General features: G+C 37.9%; 1 protein-coding gene across 5 annotated transcripts in view; it reads right to left on the bottom strand.

Annotated features, from left to right (window-relative positions):
* SPICE1 (spindle and centriole associated protein 1) overlaps positions 1 to 27,047 on the bottom strand; it is a 55,608-nt gene that overhangs the window by 17,165 nt on the left and 11,396 nt on the right. For 3 of the 5 annotated variants that reach the window (XM_084873975.1, XM_084873976.1, XM_084873977.1), the window contains exons 4-11: positions 25,717 to 25,860; positions 19,283 to 19,385; positions 18,360 to 18,466; positions 15,206 to 15,318; positions 5,008 to 5,150; positions 4,667 to 4,804; positions 4,050 to 4,315; positions 1,928 to 2,059 (exon numbers count right to left, since the gene is read on the bottom strand). In XM_084873975.1, the coding sequence (XP_084730101.1) occupies positions 1,928 to 2,059; positions 4,050 to 4,315; positions 4,667 to 4,804; positions 5,008 to 5,150; positions 15,206 to 15,318; positions 18,360 to 18,466; positions 19,283 to 19,385; positions 25,717 to 25,860 (1,146 nt within the window). Of the gene's footprint in view, positions 1 to 1,927; positions 2,060 to 4,049; positions 4,316 to 4,666; positions 4,805 to 5,007; positions 5,151 to 15,205; positions 15,319 to 18,359; positions 18,467 to 19,282; positions 19,386 to 20,882; positions 21,222 to 25,716; positions 25,861 to 27,047 lie in introns of those variants that run through there. The other 2 variants (XM_084873978.1, XM_084873979.1) reach the window with 2 other exon arrangements.

Below are 27,047 nucleotides of genomic sequence, written 5' to 3'. Positions count from 1 at the left end.
TGCAACAATAAGAATTAACCTTTTTATAAGGCTTTCAACTTATAAATCCTTTTATATAGATGATATTGTCTTAAACTATCCCAAGAGACAGTTATATCAAATGCAGGAAACTGAACAGAATATAACACAGGCTTTTAAAGTGATAAACATTTTATATATATTTATGGTCATATATATATAAAATAATGTTAAGAAGAAAAAAGAAAGAAAAAAAAATATATATATATATATATATATATCTCCAAGATATACAAACATTTGATAAAAATCAAATGTGATCAGAAGTCAGAAATAGCATTAGTAGGACTAATGAATGAAGTATACTAAACATTTTTATATCAAAGTTTTCATGTACAAAACCAAACTCCTTGTGACCCTACCCATCTCATCAATAACAGCTCCATTCTTCTGACTGCCCAGGCCAAAACTGGATCACCTTGAACTCTCCTCTTACATCTTCTCCTTTACCCCATATCCAAGCCATCAGCAAATCCTACTGATTGCCTTCAAAATATATTCAGAATTTGGTCACTTTTCACCACCTTTTCCTCTTCCAATCTAAACCACGCTGTCATGTCTCACCTGAACTTTCCCAATAACTCTTGTCTGTAATACATTGCTTCTGTGTTTAACCACCTAGAGTATGGTCCTATACTGTGTTTCCCAAACAAGGCTGAGGCATCTTGGGCAAAACAGTGAGCTCATAGGGGCCCCACAGGAGATTTCATATTTTTAAGGGGAACACAAATGTTCTGTGAGGTACTAGTGAACTACTAGCTTGAAGCAGTTCACATTAGACCAAGATATGTTCCTTTTGATTATGCCATGTATTCACAAGGCTGGTTTTTAGTAGTTCCTATGATAAAAAGCAATGCTGCATAAAAATTATTGCAGAATAGGAAATAAGAGTGATGGTGTCCAATATGATTCCAAGCTTTCAGAAGCTGTGCAGTGCCCAATAGGAATATATATTGCAATAGTAAATAATTGTGGTTATTTAATCAGGAATAAAAATATGACACTTTCTATCAATTTACATGCATCATTTTTTTTTAAATAGCACATAAGTTAAGACAAATACTTTCTAAGTTATTTGAACCTAACTACTTAATAAATGAAAGTGTTAGGTATTTCTTTTGGCCTAGGGATGTCTTAAGACACTGAGGGCACCATAAACTAAGAAAGAGCAGTATTCTCTGTCTAGATACAACCTACTAGCCCGAACTGATCCTCTTAAAACTTACATAAGATCATGTCTCTTTTCTACTCAAAACCCTTCCGTGGTCTCCCATCTCAGTCAGCGTAACAGCCCCACATAATCAGGCTTATCTGCTCTTGTCTCCTACTTCTCTCTTTCCCACCTTCTACTCCTACCACACTGGTCTCCTTAATGCTTCTGAGCTCGATAGCCACCCTCCCACCTCAAGACCTTTGCTGTTGTTATTCTGTGCGATGGCTCATCTCTCAGCTATCTGCATGCTCACTCCCTCACCTCCTTCAGGCTTTTGCTCAAATGTCACCTCCTCAGGAAGGCTTGGACTATCCCATTTACAACTTCCATATGAGGCACTTCTTGTACCTCTTACCTGCTTTATTTTTCTTGATAGTACATATCACGATCAACTTTTAACATACTTTACTTTTTTCTTCTTTTTAAGACTTGTTTAGAACATAAGTTCTATGAGGGCAAAGATTTCTTTTTTGTTTACTACTATATTTCTTGTACCTAGAATAGGTGCTCAATAAAAATTTGTTGAACAAATTAGTACATTATAAAACTGCCCATCTTCCCAGGAGAATTGAAAACCTTATGTCCAATCAAATATTTGTACATGAATGTTCACAGAATACTAGAAGGAAGCTCAGGCATTCTTAAAGATGTTTTATACCAGTAAACACAGAAAAGTTTGGGATCTCATCTGAGTACCTGGGTAGCAGTATTTTCTTCTCTAAGAAGTAGAATTTCAGCTGTCAGAGCATCAATGAGCTCTCGATGATCACCTAATGCCTGTTCCAGTTTCTGCCTTGTCTCTACTTCTTTACGCAGTTGGAGCTCACTCTACAAAAAAAGTCAAATAAACTCCCATCAATAGCATCACATGTTGAAAATTAAAAGTTTCTAATCAAAATTGTCAAAGATGAAAATACTTACAAAGTATTTATTATGTGACAGTAATGAGTTAAATATTTTTATTAAAAAGTATATATTTCATTAAAATGTGCTGCTTTATCCTCTCCCCCTTCTTCAAATAGAACACAATAAAAAGCCTGGTATAAGGAATTGAATAACTAAAATTTTGTAGAAGGAAGTGGAGGGAAGTATATATATATATATATATATATATATATATATATATATATATATTGCTTGAATACACATCAACCATCTTTGGAAGGATATAGTGATGTCTGGTAATAGTTGGCTACACAGAAGCAAACTGGTTAAATGGAAGTTAGGGGTGGTGGGAATTAGATTTTTCATCACATACCTTTTGTGTCTCTGAATTTCATAGCATGTAAATAGATCACCAATTTGATCATTAAATCTGTTAAAATATAATCCTTCTATATAATAAAAGCCTAATATGCAAATTGTTTGGCCAGGAGTTCAACCACTCGCTATGATGTACGCTGACCACCAGGGGGCGGTGCAGAACATGGCGGGCATCAGCAATGCGGTGCTGGCAGTGGGCAACAGTGGAGGTGCTGCTGGCCCTGATGGGCTCCAACGAGAGTGGGACCACAATGGGATGGTGGAGCAAGTGAGCAGGCAGCACCAGGCCAAAGCAGGTGTGTGTGTGTACGGGGCCCGATCACCCCAGAAACGGCAACCAGTGGCAGTGGCAGTGGGCAGGGCCACTGCCTGGCTCCCTGGCAATAAGGAAGCTGGGTGGGGTTCCCAGCCCAACCAATTGCCCCACAGATGGGATGGTGGAGCAGGTGAGGGGGACGGGCCAGGCCACGGCGGGGTGCCAGACAGGGCTGCGGGGCTACAAGGTTGGGGTGAAGGTGGGGGCACAAGCTGGGGCCTAATCCTGCAGGCCACCCCAAGGGACCCCACCCATGCACAAATTCATGCACCAGGCCTCTCGTTTAAAATAAATAGCAGGTTTAAGTGGTTGAGCTTTATAAAGCAATTGATTAACTAAAAAGTACTTGCTTCTAAGCCTGTAATACTTTCAGAGCCAAAAGTACATTCCTGGAGATCTCTGACTTGAGGGTGGAAGAATGTTAACACTTTCCTAAGCCAAATACCATAATAAATCTTTCATTAAAAAGCAATTTTCTGAAGACCTCTGAATTGAAACCTCTGAATTACAAAGATGAATCAAATTTTTAAATAATAACTCTTCCTCAAATATTTGTCATATTTTATGTTTAACTAATTTAAACACATAAAAATAGTTTGAATAGATTTTTTAAAAGATGAACTACGTACCTAACTCTAATTCCACAGCATTCTGCAGATTATTATTCACAAATGAATTAAAGAAACAATTCTTGCTTGTCTTATACGTGATTCCACAACAATAAAATATCTGCCACTAAGAAACTGAAGGCAAGTCCAAGGTACCAGTCATGCAGATAACATAAGGGTTTTTCCCAATCTGTGTCTACCGATAACAGGCATGCTCCTCTCCAAACTGAACTAAAAAGGTGCAGGAAGCAGAGGAGAGCAGCAGAATGAGGACACATTCATAGCTCTATTTAATCTATAACTGCCAAATAGCAATAGTCAATATTAGCACAAGATATTTTACTTATAGCAGCTCTACTTTCCCAATTACATTTCACTAAGGCTTATATTAAAATCAGCATCACTTACCTGAGCATGTACCAACATGCTAGCTGATCCCTGAATCACCTTTTTTAGAGGCAAATGAAAAGCATACACCTTCACTGCACATAATCTAAAACTGAGGCATTTTAAACAAAGCTATTCAAATGTGACTATACTTTATTTGGAAGTTGCAAACAATTAGGTGTAGAGAAAAAAAACCACCAGCACTCTGAAGAGGAGACCCTACCAACCTCATGTGCTTGCTTACCTCTTTAAGGTACCGAACCAGGCGACAGAGGGAGCTCACCAGCGACAGGGTGAAGCCTGTGAGACCCTGGCTGTTCTGCGGTTCCTTGACTTCACGTCCCGTCGACCGCTCATAGTCTTCCATTTCATGTTCCACTTCATGTATCATGTGCTTGAGGACATCCACGCTGGGATTGGTGCTGCTTGATAAGTTTGTGGAGGCTGTGCTAGATGACAGCATGGTTTCCCTCTGCTTGGAAGGGGCACACAACTCTGGTTTTCTTTTCACTGATAATAACAGAGATCATTCTACTTTAAGATCAGGCAAAATTACACTAGAAACATCTTTGGCTGTTGTTCACAATTTATAAAAGATTTTTATAGAAGTTATCACAATTTTCTCACAAAAAAACTATTCTGATTAAACGAGGTTTACACAATCTATAAGGAATGTACAGAACCATCATTCTACAGGGCTACATGGGATAAAAGGAGGCATTTCGTGGCTACGACGCAACAAATTCGTACTTAGCTAAATCCAACTGGATGACTGAAAGGAAAAGCATTTACAAAGACATTAAGATGGCCATGTCAAGTTGCATGTCTAATAATTCATCTTTGTGAGCTAAGGGAAAGAACCTTTGTTTAGCAGCTGCTTTTGCCTCCTCGAGTTCAGCACTTGTCCCACAACGTAGCTCGAGTCTAGAGACTCCGAAGATTCTTCAGGCTGAAGCCTGGTGTGGATTCTCTTGACAGCATTGGTCGCATTCAGAGCACCTAAAACAAAGAGTATTTCCAAAAGCATCTTAAGTGGAAAAAAAAAGACTGAAGCGTTTCAATTCACAGGTCAATCAGTATTTTACTCAATTAGGCTAAGACGGTCAAAACTCAAATAACTCCTTTAAAATTAGTGTGTTCAAGAAAGAAAAAAATGAAACAAGCTATGATCTGTAAGAAAATAGTACAATGTGAAAACAAACCTTGTTTTTCCTCTGATGGAGAGGCGGATGATGGAGTTCCTAGTGTGCTTGTTATTTGTGACTGTGTTGCTATTTTCTGCTGAATATCAGTCCACAGTTTATTAATTAACTCAGAATTATCTTCCTTTAGTTGGTGAAGAAACCTACATATTATGGGACAACAAGCCATATATTACAATTAATAAGTGCCATCATTTACACTGTTCAACTGTTTACATGTTTGATTTGAGGAAATGTTTCAAAAATTCATAATCAAAGAAAACATGATGTGCTTTAACTTATGAGAACTAAAATGCCAGTCTTATTTAAAAAACAAACAAACATACTTTTATTGATTTTAGAGAAGAAGGGAGAGTGAGAACAAGATAGAAACACCAATAATCATTGATCAGCTGCCTCCTGCACACCCTCTGGGGATCTAGCCCACAACCCAAGCATATGCTGCAACTGGGATTTGAACAGTGACCTCCTGGTCCACAGGTCAGTGCTCAATCACTGATCCACACTGGCCAGGCTAAAATATCAGTCTTCTCCGTGTTAGAAGGAATCATTCCCTCTCCCTCCCCATATCCAGCCTGTGGTGACTCCTCACGCAGGGACTTTTTGAAGTGGTATGGTCACATCCTCCTCCCCCTTTCTCTAGAGACAGTACAAGGCTTCATCTCTTCTGGTTTCTCTCTCCTACTAAGAGCCTGTTCCAGGAGCATCATCTTTGCTCATCATTGAAATAAAGTGACTGGAGCAGACTCTGCCCTGTGCTTTGAAAAGCTGGGAGAGGGAATAGGAAGAAGAGTTATAGCATAGAAAATTAAGAGAGCTAAGCTTTTTGCTGTAATCTTCATCATTGATAAAGCTGACATTTTAATCTCCAATTGTCTATATCTCAATTAGACTGAGACTTAAAAGATCCAGGAGACCAACCCTGGCACAGGTTGGTTTAGTGGACAGAGCATTGGCTCATGGACTGAAGGTCCCAGTTTTGATCCTGGTTAAGGGCATGTACCTAGGTTGCAGTCTTGATCCCCTGCCCTGGTTGAGGCATGTACAGGAGGCAACCAATCAATGTATCTCTCTCACATTGATGTTTCTTTCTGCCTCTCTCCCTCCCTTCTACTCTCTATAAAAATCAATAGAAAAATATCCTCAAGTGAGGATTAAAAAAAAAAAAAAAAGAGCTAGGGGACCAAAAAGCAGAAACAACCCAAACATCCACCAGCTGATGAATGTGATATATCCACACAATGAAATATTATAGAAACATTAAATGAAGCACTGATATATCTACAACACAGATGACTCTTGAAAACATACTAAGTAAAACACACCAGACACAAAAGACCACACATTGCATGATTCTATATATATGAAATGTCCAGAATTAACAAATCTACAGATAGTAAATAAAACAAACAAATAGGGTAGGGCTCAAGAGTTTTGGGTTACACAGTATGGGTTTTCTTTTAGGAATAACACAAATATTTTAAAATTGATTATAGATTGTACAAATCTGTGAATATATTAAAAATCATCAAATATTATATTTTAAATGTATTTTTATTGATTTCAGAGAGGAAGGGAGAGGGAGAAATAGAAACATCAATGATGTGAGAGAACTGGCTGTCTCCTACACGCCCTCACCAGGGATAGAGTCTACAACCATGCATGTACCCTGACTAGAAATCAAACTATGACCTTATGGTTCATAGGTTGATACTCAACCAATAAGCCACACCAGCCAGGCCAAATATTACACTTTAAATAGGTAGACTGTGTGGTATCCTACATAATAAAAGGCTAATATGCAAATAGACCGAACGGCAGAACGACTGGCTGTTATGACATGCACTGGCCACCAGGGGGCAGATGCTCAATGCAGGAGCTGCCTCCTGGTGGTCAATGTGCTCCCACAGGGGGAGCGCCGCTCAGCCAGAAGCCGGCTCATGGCTGGCGAGTGCAGCGGTAGTTGTGGGAGCCTCTCCTGCCTCCGTGGCAGTCAGACATCCCCAAGGGTTCTGGGCTGTGAGACAGTGCAGGCCAGGCTGAGGAACCTACCCCCCAGAGCACCAAGCCTCTAGTGTTAACTATCCTCCTATATAATAAGAGAAGACTATGCTAATTATCCGTTACACCCAGAGGCATAAAAACCAACTGCATAACGATTGGATCATGGATCTGCAGGAGGGTGGGGCAGGGAACTACAAACGGGCAGCGGAGAGCTACAGGAGGGGTCAGGGCAGCAAGCAAGGGGGGAGTGGAAAGTTACAGGCAGGGGCAGGGTAGCAAGCTATGAGGAGGAGTGCAGGGGGAGCTACAAGAGGGCAGAGAGCTACAGGAGGGAGGCAGCGACCTACTGGCACATGATTCGTGCGTAGGGCTAATAGTAAATAAATAAAGCCTTTACAAAAAAAAACCAAAAAAAAACAACTAGGAAAGTGAAATCTTCTTTAGAGGCTCCACAGAGCTCAACCTAATGGAGTTGCCTTCAAGCAACTTACAGGTAGTACACTGAACATTAGTTGGTATGAAGTACACTGAGTGGCCGATTATTATGATCTCTGAACGTATAATAATCTGGCCACTCAGTGTGTATTAAGTAAAATATCCGTAATACAGTCTATTCACAGGCAGTTATTTATCAAAGCACCAGAAAGACTTCTCTGTAAGACAGTGCTAGCTCTTAAGTCTAAACTAAGGATAAATCCTAAGAAAAAGTTGGAATGAGATTTCTGTACAAATTGGGAAAATTCAAACCCATATGAACTCACATTTGTCTCTAATGTTTATACTTTGAAGAGTCAAGTTATCCTATATAATAAAAGGTTAATATGCAAATTGCCTGAACAGAGGAATGACCAGTCACTATGACATGCACTGACCACCAGGGGGCAGACACTCAATGCAGGAGCTGCTCCCTGGTGTCAGTGCACTTCCACAGGGGGAGCGCTGCTCAGCCAGTAGCCGGGCTCATGGCTGCAGAGTGCAGCAGCAGTGGCGGGAGCCTCTCCACCTCCACAGCAGCACTAAGGATGTCTGAATGACAGCGTAGAAGTTCAAAAGACTAAGCCACCAGTTAGACATCTCCCAAGGGTTCCCAGACTGAAAAGGGTGCAGGCCAGGCTGAGGGACCCAACCCCTCTGTGCACGAATTTCATGTACTAGGCCTCTAGTGTGAAATAATAACAAGAAAAATAATATATTACTATCTATGGTAGGCTTAAGAATAAATCCCCAAATTTACCCACAACCTAGTCCCTGAAACCAGTGTACTACTGTATTTGACTAAAATGGGGCTATGCAATTGTATTTATCCATATAAGGCAATATAACAAAACAATGACAAAATATTAAACCTAAATAAAATGGGTAAGTCCCTAAGAAAATGTAATTTACCAAAATTTACTTGAATAGAAATAGAAAGTTTAAATTGAAAGATTTCAACTAATGAAAATTCACCTCACACACACACACCCAAAAAAAACCCCACAAAAACAAAACTAAAACACACTTTGTTTAAATGAAATGAAATATATTTAAACAAAATGAAATATATTTTAAGCTCTATCCCTATATCTTCAACCAGAAAATCCAAAACTAAGACCTAAAATGGAAAAAAATCAGAAAGAACAAAAACAAGAATTGATTGAACTCAGGAAATAAATCCAAGAAAAGGGAAAACTGCCTCAGACATAAAGGTTAACTTATAATGTGTTTAATGGAGAATTGTTAAACAAACATTTAATAAGGAACATTATAATCCAAACTTAAAAACAAAAAACTGAATCCATATATGAAAGGGTTGTTTTTAGAAAGCAAAAATTGATCTGAAAAAATAAACTCCAAGATATAACTTGGCAATGTTTAAAATAAAAAGGAAATAAAATTTAAATGCTAAAATATTAGAATATAAATTTAAAGTCACTAGATATAAGTGTCTTAATATCCAAATTATATAAAAAGGAAATAAAATTATCCTAGCATCAGACTTCTCAAAGGTAATATTCAAAGCAAACCCAGGGTGAAGTAGCATTTTTAAGATAGTTAAGGGGGGAAAAACATATAAACCAAAGGATTTATATCCAGCTAAGTTGTCCAAATATCAAAGCTATAAAAAAACTTTTAACCTTTTAAGAACTCAAGGAACATTATATTCAAAAGATCTATAATAATCTTTATCTGAGAGAGCCAAGCAAGAGTTAACTAGAAAAATAACATAAAAGGACTAAGTTGAGCATTTTATATATTAAATTGTAGCTCTAAGATTAAAACAAAAATAGAAATATACAAGGAAGAATAATTCATAAATGTTTTGTTTTCTGTGAAAGCAAAAAAGTATGCAGCTAAAAACAGGGAGAAGGATGGAGAAAAAAAGGGGGGGGGGATAATGGGAATGTAGAACAATTTATTTGTTGAATAGGCAATGGGTAGAAACCAAAAAATACCACTTAAAACCAACACACCTGACAGTAAAAGGTTAAATAAGAAAACAGGGAATTAAAGGCTATATAAAAGTTAGATACAAAAAAAGGGAAACAAACTAGAACAAAATTACAAACTTCCTAAATATAAAAAAGAACATAGAGAAAGAAAACTATAATTACAGTATAATGACAAAGTTGACACCAAGCATAACTGTATCAATGAGTTCTTTAAGAAATATCACCAATTTAAAAAAAAAAAAAAAGATCTTCATATTGGCTAACAAGACAAGGCCCAATTCTACGTTGACTACAAGGGACATACCTAGTACACAATAATTCAGAAAGGCTAAATATAAGAGGATAAGCAAAGATGAACAGGCAATTTAAAAATAATAAGGCAGAAGTTTCATTCTTGATATTAAACAAAATATAACTGAAGCAAAAAAGCATTCAGTGTGACAAAGAACACTTTCAAATGCTAAAATCCATATTTCACAATGAAGATACAATACTTATGGAGATCCATGTACTGAAACATGAAACAAGCACCTTTATAAGAATGGAGGTATTTGACTGTACAAAGAAATATAAACATCAAATGCAAAGAAAAATTGAAACAATAATAGCAAGAGACTTTAATATATTACTCTCAATACAAGATGTGATAAAAAATAAATAGGCATACAGAAGATAATCAATGAGGTAGATCTTGTGGCTATACATTTAGAACTTTATACCTTGTTAATAGAGAATACACCTCCTTCTCAAGCACACACACAGAACATTCACAAAAATTTGATCTATTAGGTCACAAAGAAAACATCATTAAGTTCCACATGTAAAAATATTACAAACTCTGAATGTAATAAAATAAAACTAGAAGCAATAAAACAAAACAAAAAAACAAAGAGGCTTTTCTATCTGGAAACATTTTTTAAACATATTAAACAACTCTTAGGTAAAAGGGGAAAATCTAAAGTTAAATTACCTAATTTCTAAAATAATAAAACACTATATATTAGAATATATGGTACACATTTAAAGTAGTGATCAGAGGAAAATTCAGAACCTGAAACAGATCTGTCAATTAAGAAAAAAAGAATGAAAATCCATTTCCTACTCTAAATACTAGAGAAAAAAAGTAAACCAAAACAAAAGAACAAGAAAGAAAATAAAGACAAAAGCAAAAATTGATGAGAAAGAAATCAGAAAAATAGTAGATCTAATTGGTAAATCAAAATCCCGATTCTTTAAAATTTTAACAAAATAGACAAACTAATAATGGAACTAATGATATCATTTCCTTCTGTTGTCATGTATTGAGGACTTAGCCTTACTTCAGAGGTATCCTGAACAAAATGTATAACCTGAGTCCAATCACAAAGAAATACCAAAGTCAAATTAAAGGATATTCTATAAAATAATTGGCCTGTATGTCTTCAGATCTATAAATGTTATGAAAAACAAGAAAACACTAAAAGAAGTTTCCAGATTAAAGAAGATGGAAGAGACATGAAAACAAAATGTAATGAGATCATAATTGAAAACATTAAAAAAGAATGACCATAAATAATACTAAAGGGGCAAAGAAATCTAAATAAGATCTACAGATTAGATAACAGAATTGAATCAATGTAATTTATCCATAGTAATTATTGTACTGTGACTGTGTGAATGTATGATTTTGTGCTTTAGGAAATATCCATTCATATATTGAGGGATAAAAGAACATAAAGTATGCAGTTCACTTTCAAATATATGTGCAGGCTTGTGTATACATTGTGTATAAATATATAGAGAAAAATGATATAGCAAATACACACAATGTTAACAATTAGTGAATCTAAGTAAAAAGCATACAAGAATTTTTATACTATTCTTATAATTTTTTTCAAATACCAAAATAAAAACATTCTTAAATTAAAAATATACTTTCAACTAATAAAAGAAGATGGCATAAAACATAGTACATGTGCTTGAATTTCATGTACTATGAAATTTCACATCTCCTGGCCTCAAAGCTGATAGAGGCTTTGAGGCCAGGAGAGAATGAAATGATATATTCAAAGTGCTAAAAGAAAGAAACTACCAACCAGGAATATTTTGCCCAGCAAAACTGTCCTTCAGAAATGAGGGCAAGACTTTCCCTAACAAACAAAAGCTGAGGGAATTCATCATCACTAAACTTGCCTGACAAAATAATGCTGATAGAAATTTTTCAAGATTAAATGAAAAGGCACTAATTAGCAACATGAAAACATTTGAAAATAAACAACAGATTAGTAAACATGAGAATATTGTCATATTCAGACTAGCCTAATACTGTAATACAGTGATATATTAACTACTTAGCTCTACTATAAAGATTAAAGAACAAAGGTATTAAAAATAGCTATAACTATAATTCATTGTTAATTATACACAGTATAAAAAGATGTAAATAGTGACATCAAAAACAAAAGGGGTGGGTAAAAGGATAGAGTGTATGCAATCAAAAAGTTAAATGGTTTACAGAAAACAGACTGGAGTAAAAAGACACAAAGACCAGTAGAACATAAGCAAGAGCCAGAAAAAAAGAAAAAGAAAGAAAAAAAAAAACTCACATAAGCAGTCAATGAATATTTGACAATGGGGAAAGGCAGTTTCTTCAATAAATAGTACTGGGAAAATTGGATAAATAAGAACAGAAGAATAAAATTGGACCTCTATCTTATAGCACTCACAAAAATTAACTCTAAATAGATAAAAGACTTCAGCATAAGATCTGAAATGATAAAATTCCTAGGGAGGAAAAAAAAACAGCAACATGGATCTGGTAACAATTTTTATATATGACTAGAGGCCCAGGGCACAAAAATTCATGCACTCAGGGGGTCCCTCAGCCCGGCCAGTGCCCTCTTGCAGTCCAGGAGTTCCCCCGGGGAGAGGGCCTAAGCTGGCAGTCAAACATCTCTCTGGCTGACCAGGAGCCCTTGTGGGATGTCAGACTGCTGAGGATTTGGGAGAGGCTTCCACCACCACTGTTGTACTCACAGCCATCAGCTCAGCTTGTAGCTGAGTGGAACTCCCTCTGTGGAAGCGCACTGACCACCAGGGGGCAGCTCCTGTGTTGAGCATTTGCCTCCTGGTGGTCAGTGCCATCATAGTGACTGGTCATTCCCAGTCATTCTGCCATTAGGGTCAATTTGCATAATACCCTTTTATTATATAGGATACCTAAAGCAGCAAAAGCAAAAATGAATATGGGACTACCATCAAACAATTTCTGTACAGCAAAAGAAACAATCAACAAAATGAAAAGGCAACTTATAAAATGGGAGAAAATGTTTGTAATTCATATATCTGATAAGAGGTTAATATCCAAAATATACAAAGAATTCATACAATAGCCAAGAAATATCTGATTTTCATTCTGGCCAAAGACCTGCTACCTCATCTGCAGACCCACAGTCTTCAGGATTACTGCCTCCCCAGCCATAAATTCCTGTGAGTCCCAAAATGCAATCCTCTCCCACCAAGCTCACAGCTTTAGCTGCAGGCCCCACCTTACCTGGTGCCTGGGCCCTCGGTCAAATCCCAGAGTGCACAACCCTCCCACCAAGCCCGCCACTTCAGCCGCAGGCCCCACACTACCCAGTGCATGGGCCCTGCAGAGAATATCGAAGTGCATGACCCTCCCACCAAGCAGGCTGCTTTAGCCACAGGCCCCATGCTAACTGGCACCTGGGCCCTACAGTGAGTCTCAGAGTGCATGATATTCCCGCCAACTCAGCCACTTCACCCACAGCATCTAGGATCTCCAAAGAATCTCAGAGTTTGTGACCCTCCTGCCAAGCCCTCTGCTTCAACCACAGGCCCCATGAGACTTGGCACCTGGACTCCTCAATGAGAGCAAAAATGGGAAGACAGAAACAATTCCCAAAGGAAAGAAAAGGAGGAGGAGTCAGAAAAAGGGCTAAATGAAACAGAGGCATGCAATATGTCAGAAAAAGAATTCAAAGTAAGAGTCACACAGTTCCTAAACCAGCTGGATGAGAAAATCAACAACTTATGTAAGAATCAAGAAAAAAATAATAATAATAATATAGTTACAATAAAAAACACAATGGAAGGTTTCAACAGTAAACTAGAAGAAGCATAGGACTGAATTAGCAAGTTACAAGACAGGGCACAAAACATACCCAATCTGAACAACAATTGGAGAAAAAGTTAGAAAGTAGGAGAGCCTAAGGGAGCTTTGGGACAACATGAAAAGAAGTAACATCTGGATAATAGGGGTGCCAGAATGACAAGAAGAGGAGCAAGGATTAGAACACATATTTGGCCAAAACCGGTTTGGCTCAGTGGATAGAGTGTCAGCCTGTGGACTGAAAGGTCCCAGGTTCGATTCCGGTCAAGGGCATGTACATTGGTTGTGGGCACATCCCCAGTAGGAGGTGTACAAGAGGCAGCTGATAGATGATTCTCTCTCATTGATGTTTCTAACTCTCTATCCCTCTCTCTTTCTCTCTGTAAAAAAAAAAATCAATAATATATATATATATATATATATATATATATATATATATATATTTTTTTTTTTAAAGAAAAGAAAAAGAAAACAGGACCCAAAAAAGATACCGTATTTTCCAGCGTATAAGACTACCCCCTAATTTTACAGTTAAAACATAGGTTTAGGCCTATGTTCGCTGTATAAGACTACCCTCCACTTCCGAGGCAACACCAGTTCTTTTTTTAATAGACCGTCTCTCTGACTCTGGCCAATCTGAGCAGGCTTTTTACTAGAACACAGTGTAACATGTACTAGAACACAGTGTAACATGTACTAGAACACAGTGTAACATGTACTAGAACACAGTGTAATATGTACTAGATCACAGTGTAACATGTACTAGAACACAGTGTAACATGTACACTGTGTTCTAGTAAAAAGCCTGCTCAGATTGGCCAGAGTCAGAGAGGCGGTCTATTAAAAAAAGAACTGGTGTTGCCTCGGAAGTGGGGGGTAGTCTTATACAGCGAACATAGGCCTAAACCTATGTTTTAACTGTAAAATTAGGGGGTCGTCTTATACACCGGAAAATACGATATCTGTATTCCCATATTGATTGCAGCATTATTCACAATTGCCTGGATATGGAAACAACCTAAGTGTCTGTCGACAGGTGAACGAATAAAGAAGATGCGAAATAGATGACAGATGGATAGATAGATAGATAGATAGATAATGAAATACTATCCAGCCATGAAAAAAAAAAAAAAAAAAAAAGAAAATCCTATCATTTGTGACAATGTAAATGAAACCTGAGGGCATTATGCTAAGTGAGATAAGTGAGACAGAGAAAGACAAATACTGTATTAATTATATGTGAAATTTAAAAAAGCTGAACTCACAGAAACAAAGTAGAATGGTGGTTAACAGAGGCTGGGGCAGGGAAAATGGGGATATGGTAAAGGGATAAAGACTTCTAATAAGATGAATAACTTCTAGAGATCTAATGCACAGCATAGTTGATTATAGCTAATAATCCTATATTATATACTTGAAATTTGCTAAATGAATAGATCACCATAAAAAAGAAATGGTAATTATGTGATGTGATAGAGAATTAGATAATGCTATGGTAATCATTTTGCATACATTAATGTATCAACTCAATAAGTTGTGCACCTTAAATATACACAAGATTACATATCAATGATATCTCAATAAAGCTGGAAAAAATGGTCTTGGAAAAAAAGAAAAGTGCTGTACTTATACCTATGTCATATATACATACCTGTCTGCATTCATGTTAGGCTGAGAGTTTAGAGAGTTATCCAACTCATTCTCACTTTCCTCTGACTGGCTGTTAACAGTTTCTTCTTCTTCATCATCTATTTCGTTAAGAGCCTTTCTCAACATAAGAATAACAACACAAGTTGGTTATATGCATACTCATCCTTTTTTTTCTTTTCTTTTTTCATAACAGAAGAGAGGTCCCTCTTTCTAAGACTGCTCCATGTGTTTTACAACCCAAATCCTCTCACCTCCTCCACTCCACCAATTTCCCCTTCTCTCCCTGCATCTTCAGCCTCTCTCTGTACTGGCTTCAGCTCATCCATATTTAAATGTAACCAAGTCTCTTCCATTTCATCTTGACCTTATCCCCCCTCAAGCTACTATTTATCTTCTAGAACGAATTGCCCCCCACTCCCATTCGCCATCCATGCCCTGCCACCTTGCTGCTGCTCTGCCACTCCACTCAGACTGCCCTCTACAAGTCAACATCAGCACACTGGTTCTTAAATCTAATGGATATTTTTCAGTCTTTGCTTTCCTTTATTTCTCTAACTCATCAGATATTAATGACCACTCATTTCTTTCTTGATATACTCCTCCTTTTAACTTCCCTTATACCGTATTCTCCTGGTTCTTCTATTATCTTGTCTGTTCCTTCTCAATCTCCTTTACTGGTTCTTTTTCTAGCCCTCCCTTATATCTGATATGACTCAAAGTCCTTCCTTTGGACCCTTATTCTCTTCTCATCTGACTCATTTTCTAAATGACTGTTATTTCACTTCAAATATGCAATTACAAGTAGAATGCTATTCATTTGCAATTCTCTTATCTTTCTTGAGCCCTGGACATTTACATCCAACTGCTTTAATGACTAAAAGATTTCACTGGTAAATCATCCTGCACGCACAAACTCAACAGCTCTAAAACAGCTCATCCTCCTAAGCCTCTCCTGTCATTCCTGCCAGATTACCTAAGACCATAAACAGCATCACCATTCATTCAGATGCTCAAGCAAGAACTGGGAATTATTTGTCTTTCTCATTTGTCACATCCAATCAGCACCCAACCCTGTCAATTCCGCCCCTTTTTACTCTCACAACTCACCCCTCTTCCCTTCTATCTTTTTCCCTACTGCCACTGCTTTGGGGCAGGTCCCCACACTTCTCACTAAGACTCCAACCTGAGTCTTTGAACCAGATCCTCTGGCCAGTTTTGTCCCTCCCAATCCATCTTCCACACTCTAGCCAATTTCATCATGTCTGTCTCAACATCCTTTAGTGCAGAGGTGGGCAACGTTTTTCCTGCCAAGGGCCATTTGGATATTTATAAAATCATTCTCGGGCCATCCAAAATTATCAGCTTAAAAACTGGCCTGGTATATTTGGCCAAACATTTCATTAAATCACCTCTAATACCTTGGCCGGGCCAAACCAAATATTCTGAGAGATTTATACAGCCCTCAGGCCAGACGTTCCCCACCCCTGCTTTAGTAGCTCTACTCCTAATTTCATAACCTAGCTCCATCCTCTCTCTCTAACCTCAGCTCTTGACAATTCTCTAGCACCACGATAGAGTCCACAATTATCTGAAAGCTATCGTTTTAATAAGTGCCAAAATATTTTTTACCTAGGGACATACTAATAGGTTTTGGTTATTTAAAATATATGTAACATTCTATTGAACTATCTTTGTAAGAAAACAGTATACTTTACAAGTCTTTAATCATTCCAGACTTTGTAATTCCCTAGGATTATCCCTCTAATTTATGATTTTCTTTTCTCATAGAAGATATGAATAATGAGGAAATTGCATTAAACAGGTACTAAGTCCTAATCTACATTAATAAAAGAGTAAGATTCAAATTGACCATACCTTTGTGACACCCCCTAGCCAATCAGGAGTATGCAAATTAACCCAACAAAGATAGCAGGTTAATTTGCATACACGGGCATCAAGCAGCCAGGTGAGGGGTGGGATGCTTGCATAGTCACCATGGCAATGAGGCCAGCGTTCCGCACCACCCCAGCCGCTCTGGGCCTATGAACACTTGGGAAGGCGAAAAGGAGGCTCTGGGCCAAGCGAGGGAAGTGCTGGCAGCCAGGGGAAGAAGGCCCATTCTTGCAAGAATCTTCATGCATCAGTCATTCATAAGTTTTATTTATTTTTTAAATATATCTTAATTGGTTTCAGAGAAGGAAAGGGAGACTGAAACATCAATGATGAGAAAGAATCATTGACCAGCTGCCTCTTTCATATTTCACCTCCCCCGCCCCCACTGGAGATTGAGCCCACAACCCACGCATGTACCTGACAGGGAATCAAATCATGACCTCTTGGTTCATAGGTCGACGCTCAACCTCTGAGCCACAATGGCTGGGCAGAAGTTTTATTTTATTTTATTTTATTTTATTCTTTTATATCTTTAACTAGTGACCCAGTGCACAAAATTCATGCACATTAAACGGGAATTAATTAGAGGAAATATTTTAATATTTCTATTTGTCCTTTCTCTATAATAGAAGTGTCAGAGATAAAAGAAAATTAGTAAAATGTATATGAAAATCTTCCTCCTGTCAGAGTCTAGGGTTCGCTGTGAGACCCAGAGTCAAGTCCCCACCCACCCACGCATGCCTCAAAATTGTATGAGATCCAGACCCGGCCTGCCCCACCCCCATCAAGCTCCGCCGGGCGGGGGGATGCAGGACACAGCCTCACATCCCCCATCAAGACCCACTGGGCAGGGGACGAAGCCTCCTGCTGATCGCACATAACAACCATTTGTATATTAGCCTTTTATTATTAAGATATTTATTACCTACGGACACAGACAATAGGGTGGTGAAGGCCTGGGGCAGGACAGGAACAGGATGGAGGGGACAAGGAAGGGGGGAAAAAAAGCAGACATTGTAATATTCTCAACAATAAAGATTTAAAAAACCCAAATGGGTATAGCTGTGTTCCAATAAAACTTTATTTAAAAGCAGATAGAGCTGGATTTGGCCTGCAGGCTATAGTTTGCTGGCCCATTTTATTTTATTTTATTATTTTAAAGAATAGTTTATTGATTTTGAGAGAGAGAGAGAGAGAGAGAGAGAGAGAGAGAGAGAGAGAGAAAGAGAGAGAGAGAGAGAGCTGTAAGCAGAGCACATTACCTGAGGCTCCACAACAGAGTCGCCAAGGATGGCCTGGGTGATGGGGTCTTGATTTAGCACGATGGGCCCTTGAGAGGAATCAGGAGCCACTGTTACATTCGGAAACCCTGCAGAAGGAAAATGCTGTGATGACTTTGTTTCATTTCACTAAAGTAATTTCATAAGCACTATACACTGCCATAGGTTTGTATCAGGATATGAATATGAAATATGAAATCTTTAAAGACAACAACAGCTCACTCTTATAGAGTACTTACTATATTCCAGGCATAGTTCTAAGAGCTTTTACATATATTAAATAATTTTACCCTAACAAAATCCTATGAGGTTGTTACTATTATTATTTTACAGATAAATAAACTGAAACTCAGAAACCTGAAGCAACTGGACCAGAGCCACATTGATAACTGGCTGAGCCAGGATTCAAACCTTAAACTAAAAACTAATTATTTCTTTTTAGGGATTAAAATTAAAAAGTGGATTATATACTTACTATGAATAATACTGAATTAGGAGACGGGAAGTTCCTCTCAGAGAGAGACATGTTGCTTTAGATTTCAAATTAAGTTTTACTAAATTTACATATAAACAGATACTTCAATTATATGATAATTTAATATTAATAAACTATAAATCAAGTCCTATTTTAAATTATAAAATCTTGTACACTGTACCACAAAATATTTTAATAGATAATAACACTTTATTTGTCCTTAGTTGAATAATTTGTAATAGTTAAGATTACCAGTAAAAAACAAATTATAATGAATATATACCTAATAATTCTTATATGCTATCCACTCTAAAATACCTATAATATAAATAATATAATGCCTGAAAAAATATTTTAAATTCTTCCAAATAGCCTTTTGTGCCTATAAATAAAAATAAAAAGGAGCTTTTGTTTGAATTGAATATTTTACCTGTGCGTCTACGAGGAAAATCAACAAACAGATCTTTGGTTGCAGCCATCAAATTATCAGATTTCTCCAATGCATCCTGCATCTGGTATTGATCAGAAAGAATCTACATATACATATTGATAAATATTATTATTCAGAATATATTTATCAATATACTTATCAAATCACAAAGGAAAAGTCCATACAAAGGCACAAAGCATAAAAATAACCATCAGTCCTACTAAAATCCTTCAGTGGTGATATCCTTAAGTACCAGTAGATGGGGCTATTAGAATAATTAGTGGATTTCAAATGCTTGTCTGCAATCCTGAGAAATACACTATTAAATTGTGGCCAAATACATACATGTAAATGCAAATATATAACATACATACACAAAAAAAGGTGTTTTTAATCTTAGTCTTTGGAAACCAATTCTTTTTAGTTTCTGTTCTATTTTTTTAAATGATAATTATAATCCACTAAATTGATTTAATTATCCATTAACAAATAATGACCCACAGTTTGAAAAAGATTGATTAAAGTAAGAATCTTTGAGCCATAAACTTAAAGGTATGAATCTCTGAGCCATAAATTTGGAGGTTTCAACTAATAAAGTGATTTCATAACCCACAACTTAAAAAACATGGTGTAAAATATGAGTTTTAGGGTGTTAAACAAACACATGAAGCTCCTATTTTTATAAACAATTTGGGTTTTTATCTTGGAGAGATAAAAATACCATTATAGTATTGCTCCTGATTATGCACTTTCCACATAATTACAAGCAAGGACACAAGCTAAAGCAAAAGCAGGTCAACTCTACCTATCACCATCAGAGGGCATTTCTAAGTTAAAAGGAGTCTTAAAACTGTCCAGTTTCCAGCACTGGCTCAAATCTATAGGAGAGCTAGTCACAAATGCTCTTACCAGAACTTCACTAGGCCAGGAGAGGGGGACATCCGGCCTGCAGGCCATATAAGGCCCAAGAAATCATTTGGTCTGGCCTTGCCAAGGCATTAGGGGTGAGTTAATTAAATATCTGACCAAATATAGCAAGCTAATTTTTAAGTTGATAATTCTGTATGGCTCACAAATGATGTTATAAATATCCAAATGGCTGTTGACAGGAAAAAGGCCCCCCACCCCTGCTCAAATCATGAACACAAGTGTATAATGACCTCAGTCACTATCTTAGGACACAGAGAAAATTAATATAAGTCACATTCTTTCTCTTTTCCCTAATTCCCTGATATGGCTCAGCTGGCAAAAATACAGTCCTGGATTTGTTCTTTCCACAAAGAGTAAGCTTTGGAATGGTATTAAGACAAACAGCACTTTTTGAGCCGGAAGACTGGGACCCTAGGCCCAGTCAAAAGATACTAAGTAAAACCTGACCTATTTAACCTCAGTTTCTTGATGTGTCAATGAAGATATTAAGGCAGGATAGTAAGAAGGTAGGAAAATTCCTGAGCAAGTGGAATGGGGAATCTGAGACAAGATAACTAAACAAGGCCAAACAATTTCAACCCCTTGCAGACAGCTAGTGCATCGTAAGACCTTATCATCCCTAACCAAGGACACTTTCCTCTCTAACCAGAGAATACATAGCTTAAATCACCCTGGTCAGGGAGATAGAGGACCGAGACCCAGCTAATGCCATTTGTGCCAGTCAAATCCAAGGATGGATGAAGTCGGGGAAACAAATAACAAACAAAAAAAAATTAAAGCCAGACAAACCTAAGATAAAAGTAAAACAGTGAAGCCAACCAAAAAATAATCCCCAACTCCCCTATACGCTCATTTTGATGCATCAGCATATTTAAAACATACCTGAAACGCTGATGAATAGTCTGCTGAAACTGTCCCCTAAGATTCTCACCCACAAAAGAGAGATAAAATCCTCAAGACAATGGATACCAGCACAGGCTCTCCCTAGAGCCCCCATGCCAGTTCTCAGGCATGAACTTCTTATTTCCTCTCTCCTATACTCTAAGAATCCCCACAAGACTAGCAATCAGGGGAGCAGCAGGCAACAGTAGCTAGTCCCAGGCTTACCTCCTGAGCCTGCCTCTGAGGTCCCCTTTTCCTCTGACTTTCCAGTAAGCTAACAGCGGCCCCGCCGTGGCTCACTTGTTTCTCCTAATGTTTCTCCTAATGTTTCTAGGACCCAAAGGAGAGCACCACTGAGGCTCTCTCCTGTTGCTTCTTCCGCCTCAAGTCCTTCCTTTGTTTCCCCTATCCCCAGTTTTAATAAATATACTCTCCAAATCACCTGGACTTGTGTTGTGAAATCTTTCCTGCACAAAGTCAAGAACCCACACACTGCCCTCCGGCAATCTCACTCCAGGCTCGTCATCAAGTGACAACATGACCACCTCTCCAACCCCATCAGAGTGTTACAAGGATTGGACACACTGAAAGCCAATATATCGATACCACTCTAGAAATATTTGAGGATATTTACAACTTAAATTATATTATCCCATGCACTAAATATCTACCCCTAGTTAGCCCTTTAAGCAAGTATACACAGATGTTACAAAGTTAACAACATTGAAATAACAGTGTATCTTTTGACTCATCAATTCCACTTTTAAGAATTTATCCTACAAATATACATGTACCCCAAAACATATTCAAGGTCTTTTATTAAATTATTTATACTGGGCAAGGCTGGAAATGATCTGTAGGTGGTAGACACTCCTACTTACCTATTAATATCCTTTCTTTCCATTTTCCCTTTAACAGCAGAACTCCCAAGTTTTAGCTAAGTATATACCCTGTTTCCCCGAAAATAAGACAGTGTCTTATATTAATTTTTGCTCCCAAAGATGCGCTAGGTCTTATTTTCAGGGGATGTCTTATTTTTCCATGAAGAATACGGTACACATTTATTGTTAAGTGAAAATAAAGGAAATTTATTACCTGTATATGGTACGATAGTACTGTAGTTGTCAACACAAACTAGACAAACTGTGAATCCTACAGTATCAAGAATTTACTCATTTATTCAATGACAATCATATCATCATCTTCTGGAACATCATCATAACAATCCAATTCCTGAATTTCCTGGTGAATTTCTTGTGACTCCATTTCTTTTAGAATCAGTGGACCAAATCTCTCATGTTTAGCCTAGGGGGGCCATATTTTCAGGGGATGCCTTATATTTCACTCAGAAGGAAACCTGTAAGTAGGTCTTATTTTCGGAGGATGTCTTATTTTCAGGGAAACACGGTAGCTATATTTCCCAACCATTCTTACAGGTGGGAATGGTCATGTGATGAATTTATATAATAAAAGCTTAATGTGCTAAGTGTCTGGTCATCTGGTCTGCCGTTCAACCAATCAGAGCGTAATATGCTAATGATATACTAAGGCCACTCAACTGCTGGCTATGATGTGCACTGACCACCAGGGGGCAGACAATAGACCAGTTGCTATGATGTAGGGCAGATGCTCCAATTGGTAGGTTAGCTTGCTGGTGGGGTCAGGCAGATCAGGACTGAGCAGGCAGGACACGTCCTGGAGCCCTTCTGCAGTCCTTCCTTGGCTGGCTAACTTCCTGCATCCCTTCCTGGTCCCAATCACATTGGAGTCCCCTGGCCTGGCTGCACCTTCTCGCAATCCAGGACCCTTTGGGAAGAAGGTTTTGGCCCAATCCCACAGACCAGGCTGAGGGACCCCACTGATACACAAATTCGTGCACCGGGTCTTTAGTAGGATATCAGCCAGAACTTCTGGCTTGTATGTAAAAGGAGTAGCATGCACTCTTTCCTGTTTCCTGCTGGCTGGGACACAGCTGAAGGAAACTGAGACAACCATTTTGCACTCAGAGATGGAAGTTATATAATGAAGAACATGTAAAATTCAGGCAGAGGCCCCTAACCACCACTTACCTCTGAACAGTTTAATGAGAAACAGATTTTGTTTAAATCACTCTATTTTGAGATTTTTTGTTTTTCCAGAAGCTGAAAATAAGCATACTCTAACATACTCTAACAACCTAAATGTCGACCAATAAAGCACTGGATAAATAAAGTGTGGTATAACTGTATACTAGCTGGCCATGAAAAAGAAAAGATAGGATTCTCAGTACCAACATGGAATAACCTCCAAGGTATAATACCTAAATCCCATTAACAGCAGAGGTTCTCAACCCTGACAGCATATTAAAACTACATAGAAACAGTCTAAAACACACCTACGTGGGACATCCCAGACTCACTTAGAACATCTGAGTATAGATACACCTGGGTCCAGATATAGTTCTTTATTAAATGGAAGTTCTCAACCCTGACTGCTTCTAATGTGAATCAGGGTTGAGAAACAGCAGACAAGAGCCTGAGGATGTGGCACTACAGAAAGAAGACAGAAAACCTTCACTTGTCCTCTCTCGCCATTCTTCTTTCAACCCCTACTCCGACCACATCAGAAAGAAAGGAAGAAAGGGAGGGAAGGAGGGAGAGGAAGGGAAGGATATTCAGGACCTGAGCAGGAGCAACCAGGAAGGAGAAACAAAAGCTCAGAGTCACCTCAAAGGGGCTGCCTTTTTGCCTGGCCAGATGTGTGTTCTTAGGCCTCTCACTAAGAATTAACACACATTTAAATGTACGTTGACTTGCCAAAACCGGTTTGGCTCAGTGGATAGAGGTTTGGCCTGCAGACTCAAGGGTCCCGGGTTTGATTCCGGTCAAGGGCATGTACCTTGGTTGCGGGCACATCCCCAGTGGGGGAGTGTGCAGGAGGCAGCTGATCGATGTTTCTCTCTCATCAATGTTTCTAACTCTCTATCCCTTTCCCTTCCTCTCTGTAAAAAAAATCAATAAAATATATTTTAAAAAATAATAATAAGCCGAAACCGGTTTGGCTCAGTGGTAGAGCGTCGGTCTGCGGACTGAAAGGTCCCAGGTTCGATTCCGGTCAGGGGCATGTACGTTGGTTGTGGGCACATCCCAGGTGGGGAGTGTGCAAGAGGCAGCTGGTCGGTGTTTCTCTCTCATCGACGTTTTGAGCTCTCTCTCTCCCTTCCTCTCTGTAAAAAATCAATAAAAATATATTAAATAATAATAATAATAATAAATGTAAATGACCTGTCCATGATCACCAAAAGTTACTTATCTGTAAAGACCCCATCTCTCTTAATCTAGTGTTCTTTTAATAAACTCATGTGAACATTTATTTGGGAGATATAATTCTTCCTGATGACTTATAAAATCAAGACTCTTGTATTTCACTATGAAACCTACTGAGCTCCTCAGAAGAGTGTGGCTTAAAGCTGCAGTGAAAGATCACCCAGAGAGCCAAGCGCCATCTGCTTAACACAGAACAGGAAGCACTACAAGGGAGCACATTTTTTCACAATGATTTCAGTCCAAGTAAAAGGGATTTTTTTTGCTATAGTTTCCTCTTATTTCTCATATTGTTTATTCTGACACATTTGATTCCTTATCCAAACACCTTACATCTAGCAAAAATTAAGCAAAGACAAGTGGCTTACTAACCTGTTGGACAAGCACACATTTTTTGCAAAGTAATCTAACAGCACTGCATGTAAATTAAGAAAAAGAATTGCCGAAGCCGGTTTGGCTCAGTGGTAGAGCGTCGGTCTTCGGACTGAAAGGTCCCAGGTTCGATTCCGGTCAGGGGCATGTACATTGGTTGTGGGCACATCCCCGGTAGGGGGTGTGCAAGAGGCAGCTGATCGATGTTTCTCTCATCGACGTTTCTAGCTCTCTATCTCTCTCCCTTCCTCTCTGTAAAAAATCAATAAAATATATTAAAAAAAAAAAAGAAGTATATCATGGGTACACTGAAAAGAGAAATGCAATAAACAGCATACAATTAAAAAAAAAAAAAAAAGAATTATGGCAGCTTATCCTATGTAATAAAGATGTAATATGCAAATGGTCATTATGCTTCACCAGATCACAAATTAGCAGGAAGGTGGGGCAGCCAGCTACAAGCAGGCGGTGGAGAGCTACAGGAGGGGGCAGGGCAGCAAGCTGAGGGAGGGTGGGAAGAGCTACAGGAGGGTGGGACAGTAGGCCGAGAGCTACTGGAGGACAGCAGCGAGCTACTGGCTCAAGGATTCATGTATATATAATAAATATATAATAAGGCACTAGTATATATAATAAGGGCTACTAGTACATAAATTAAGGCACTAATCACTCGCCAAGGACTGTGCTGATCACTGTAGAAATCTCATAACAATACAATGAGACAAGATGAGAAACTTTAGACTGAGAAGTTAATAATTTTCTAGGTATGATTCCCACAGGAGAGTCTAAGTTGCAGAGATGAAATTGTCATTCTGCTGTCTTCAAAGTTCACATGTATCATGTAAGGACACAGTAGTTACTAGTCTCTCCAATGTGAATGAAATTTGGAGAAAAAGAGAAACCTATTTATCTTTCTTCTCTTTCTAAGATATTGCAGTTTAGCATTACCTCCTTCATGATAGATAATCTCCTTTTCTCAAGATTAGAAATTTCCGGTTTCTGCTTCTTCCATTTTCTCTTCAAAGCTTTTTCTTGGAGTTCCCAGTGTACCAATGCTCTATTCTTTGATTTGTGTATTTCATGTCGGCGTATCTATATAGAAAAAAGCATATAAAATAATATTTCAGGAACAAAGAAGGTGCCTATTTAGGTGGTATGACCATCTAATATACTTCATCATTTTTTCATTTTTTCTGACTTAACATAGGTATATTTATATATATTCACAGCCAAACTTTTCACAGTCTTCTGTATATAGAAGTACTAGCCCTAGATAAAAGACAAAATAGAAAGTATATTAATTTCTAATTCCTAAACTAGTGCTTTTCAAACTGCATGCTGAGACTCATTTGAAAGTGGTAAAAATCAACTAGTGGGCCGGGACCGGTTTGGCTCAGTGGATAGAGCGTCGGCCTGAGGACTGAAAGGTCCCGGGTTCGATTCTGGTCAAAGGCATGTACCTTGGTTGTGGGCACATCCCTGGTAGGGGGTGTGCAAGAGGCAGCTGATCGATGATTCTCTCTCATCGATGTTTCTAACTCTCTATCCCTCTCTCTTCCTCTCTGTGAAAAATCAATAAAATATATTTTTTTCTAAAAATCAACTAGTGGGTCAAAACTAACACATTTTAAATAAAATAGAATACAGAATAGAGACTATTAAGACACATCATACATAATAAAGAATTGTTTTATTAAACTTTTCAGTTACATATGTATGTACATGTACAGTATGTACAATTACACATTGACTGAGATTAATCAAAGGTCTTATATGCATATATGCATTACCTATGGACACAGAAATAGGATGGAAAAGGCCTGGGGCAGGGTGGAAACCGGGTAGAGAGGACCAATGTGGGAGAAAAGGGGAATATCTGTAATATTTTCATCAATAAAGATTTAAAAAATAGAATGCTTCTGCAATGTTACAAAAGGCAATGATAAATGAAGCCATTATGTAAAATTTTATTAACATTATATCTGGGTGAATGTTATATGGGAGCTCTTTATAATTTTGTCTGCACTATCACATGAGTTTGAAATTTTTCACAATTAAAAAATATTAATCAATTGAGCATCATTATCCTCAATGAATATTTAATGAGCTACTATGTTTTCTGCTCTTCAAAAGCACTAATACTCTTCCCAGGGAAATTGGGTATATACAAAGATCAATGATATACATAGACAGGTTATACTCAATTCCTTATGTAAGTAATAAGTATAACAGTTCAGAAAAGATATCAAATGTTGGGCAGCTTCAAGAAGTAAGACTTC

The sequence above is a fragment of the Pipistrellus hanaki genome (genome assembly GCF_964339955.1).
Source record: "Pipistrellus hanaki genome assembly, chromosome: 2".
NCBI classification, from domain to species: Eukaryota; Metazoa; Chordata; class Mammalia; order Chiroptera; family Vespertilionidae; genus Pipistrellus; species Pipistrellus hanaki.
Note: the sequence above shows the minus strand (reverse complement) of the source record. Positions and strands in the feature narration are given on the sequence as shown.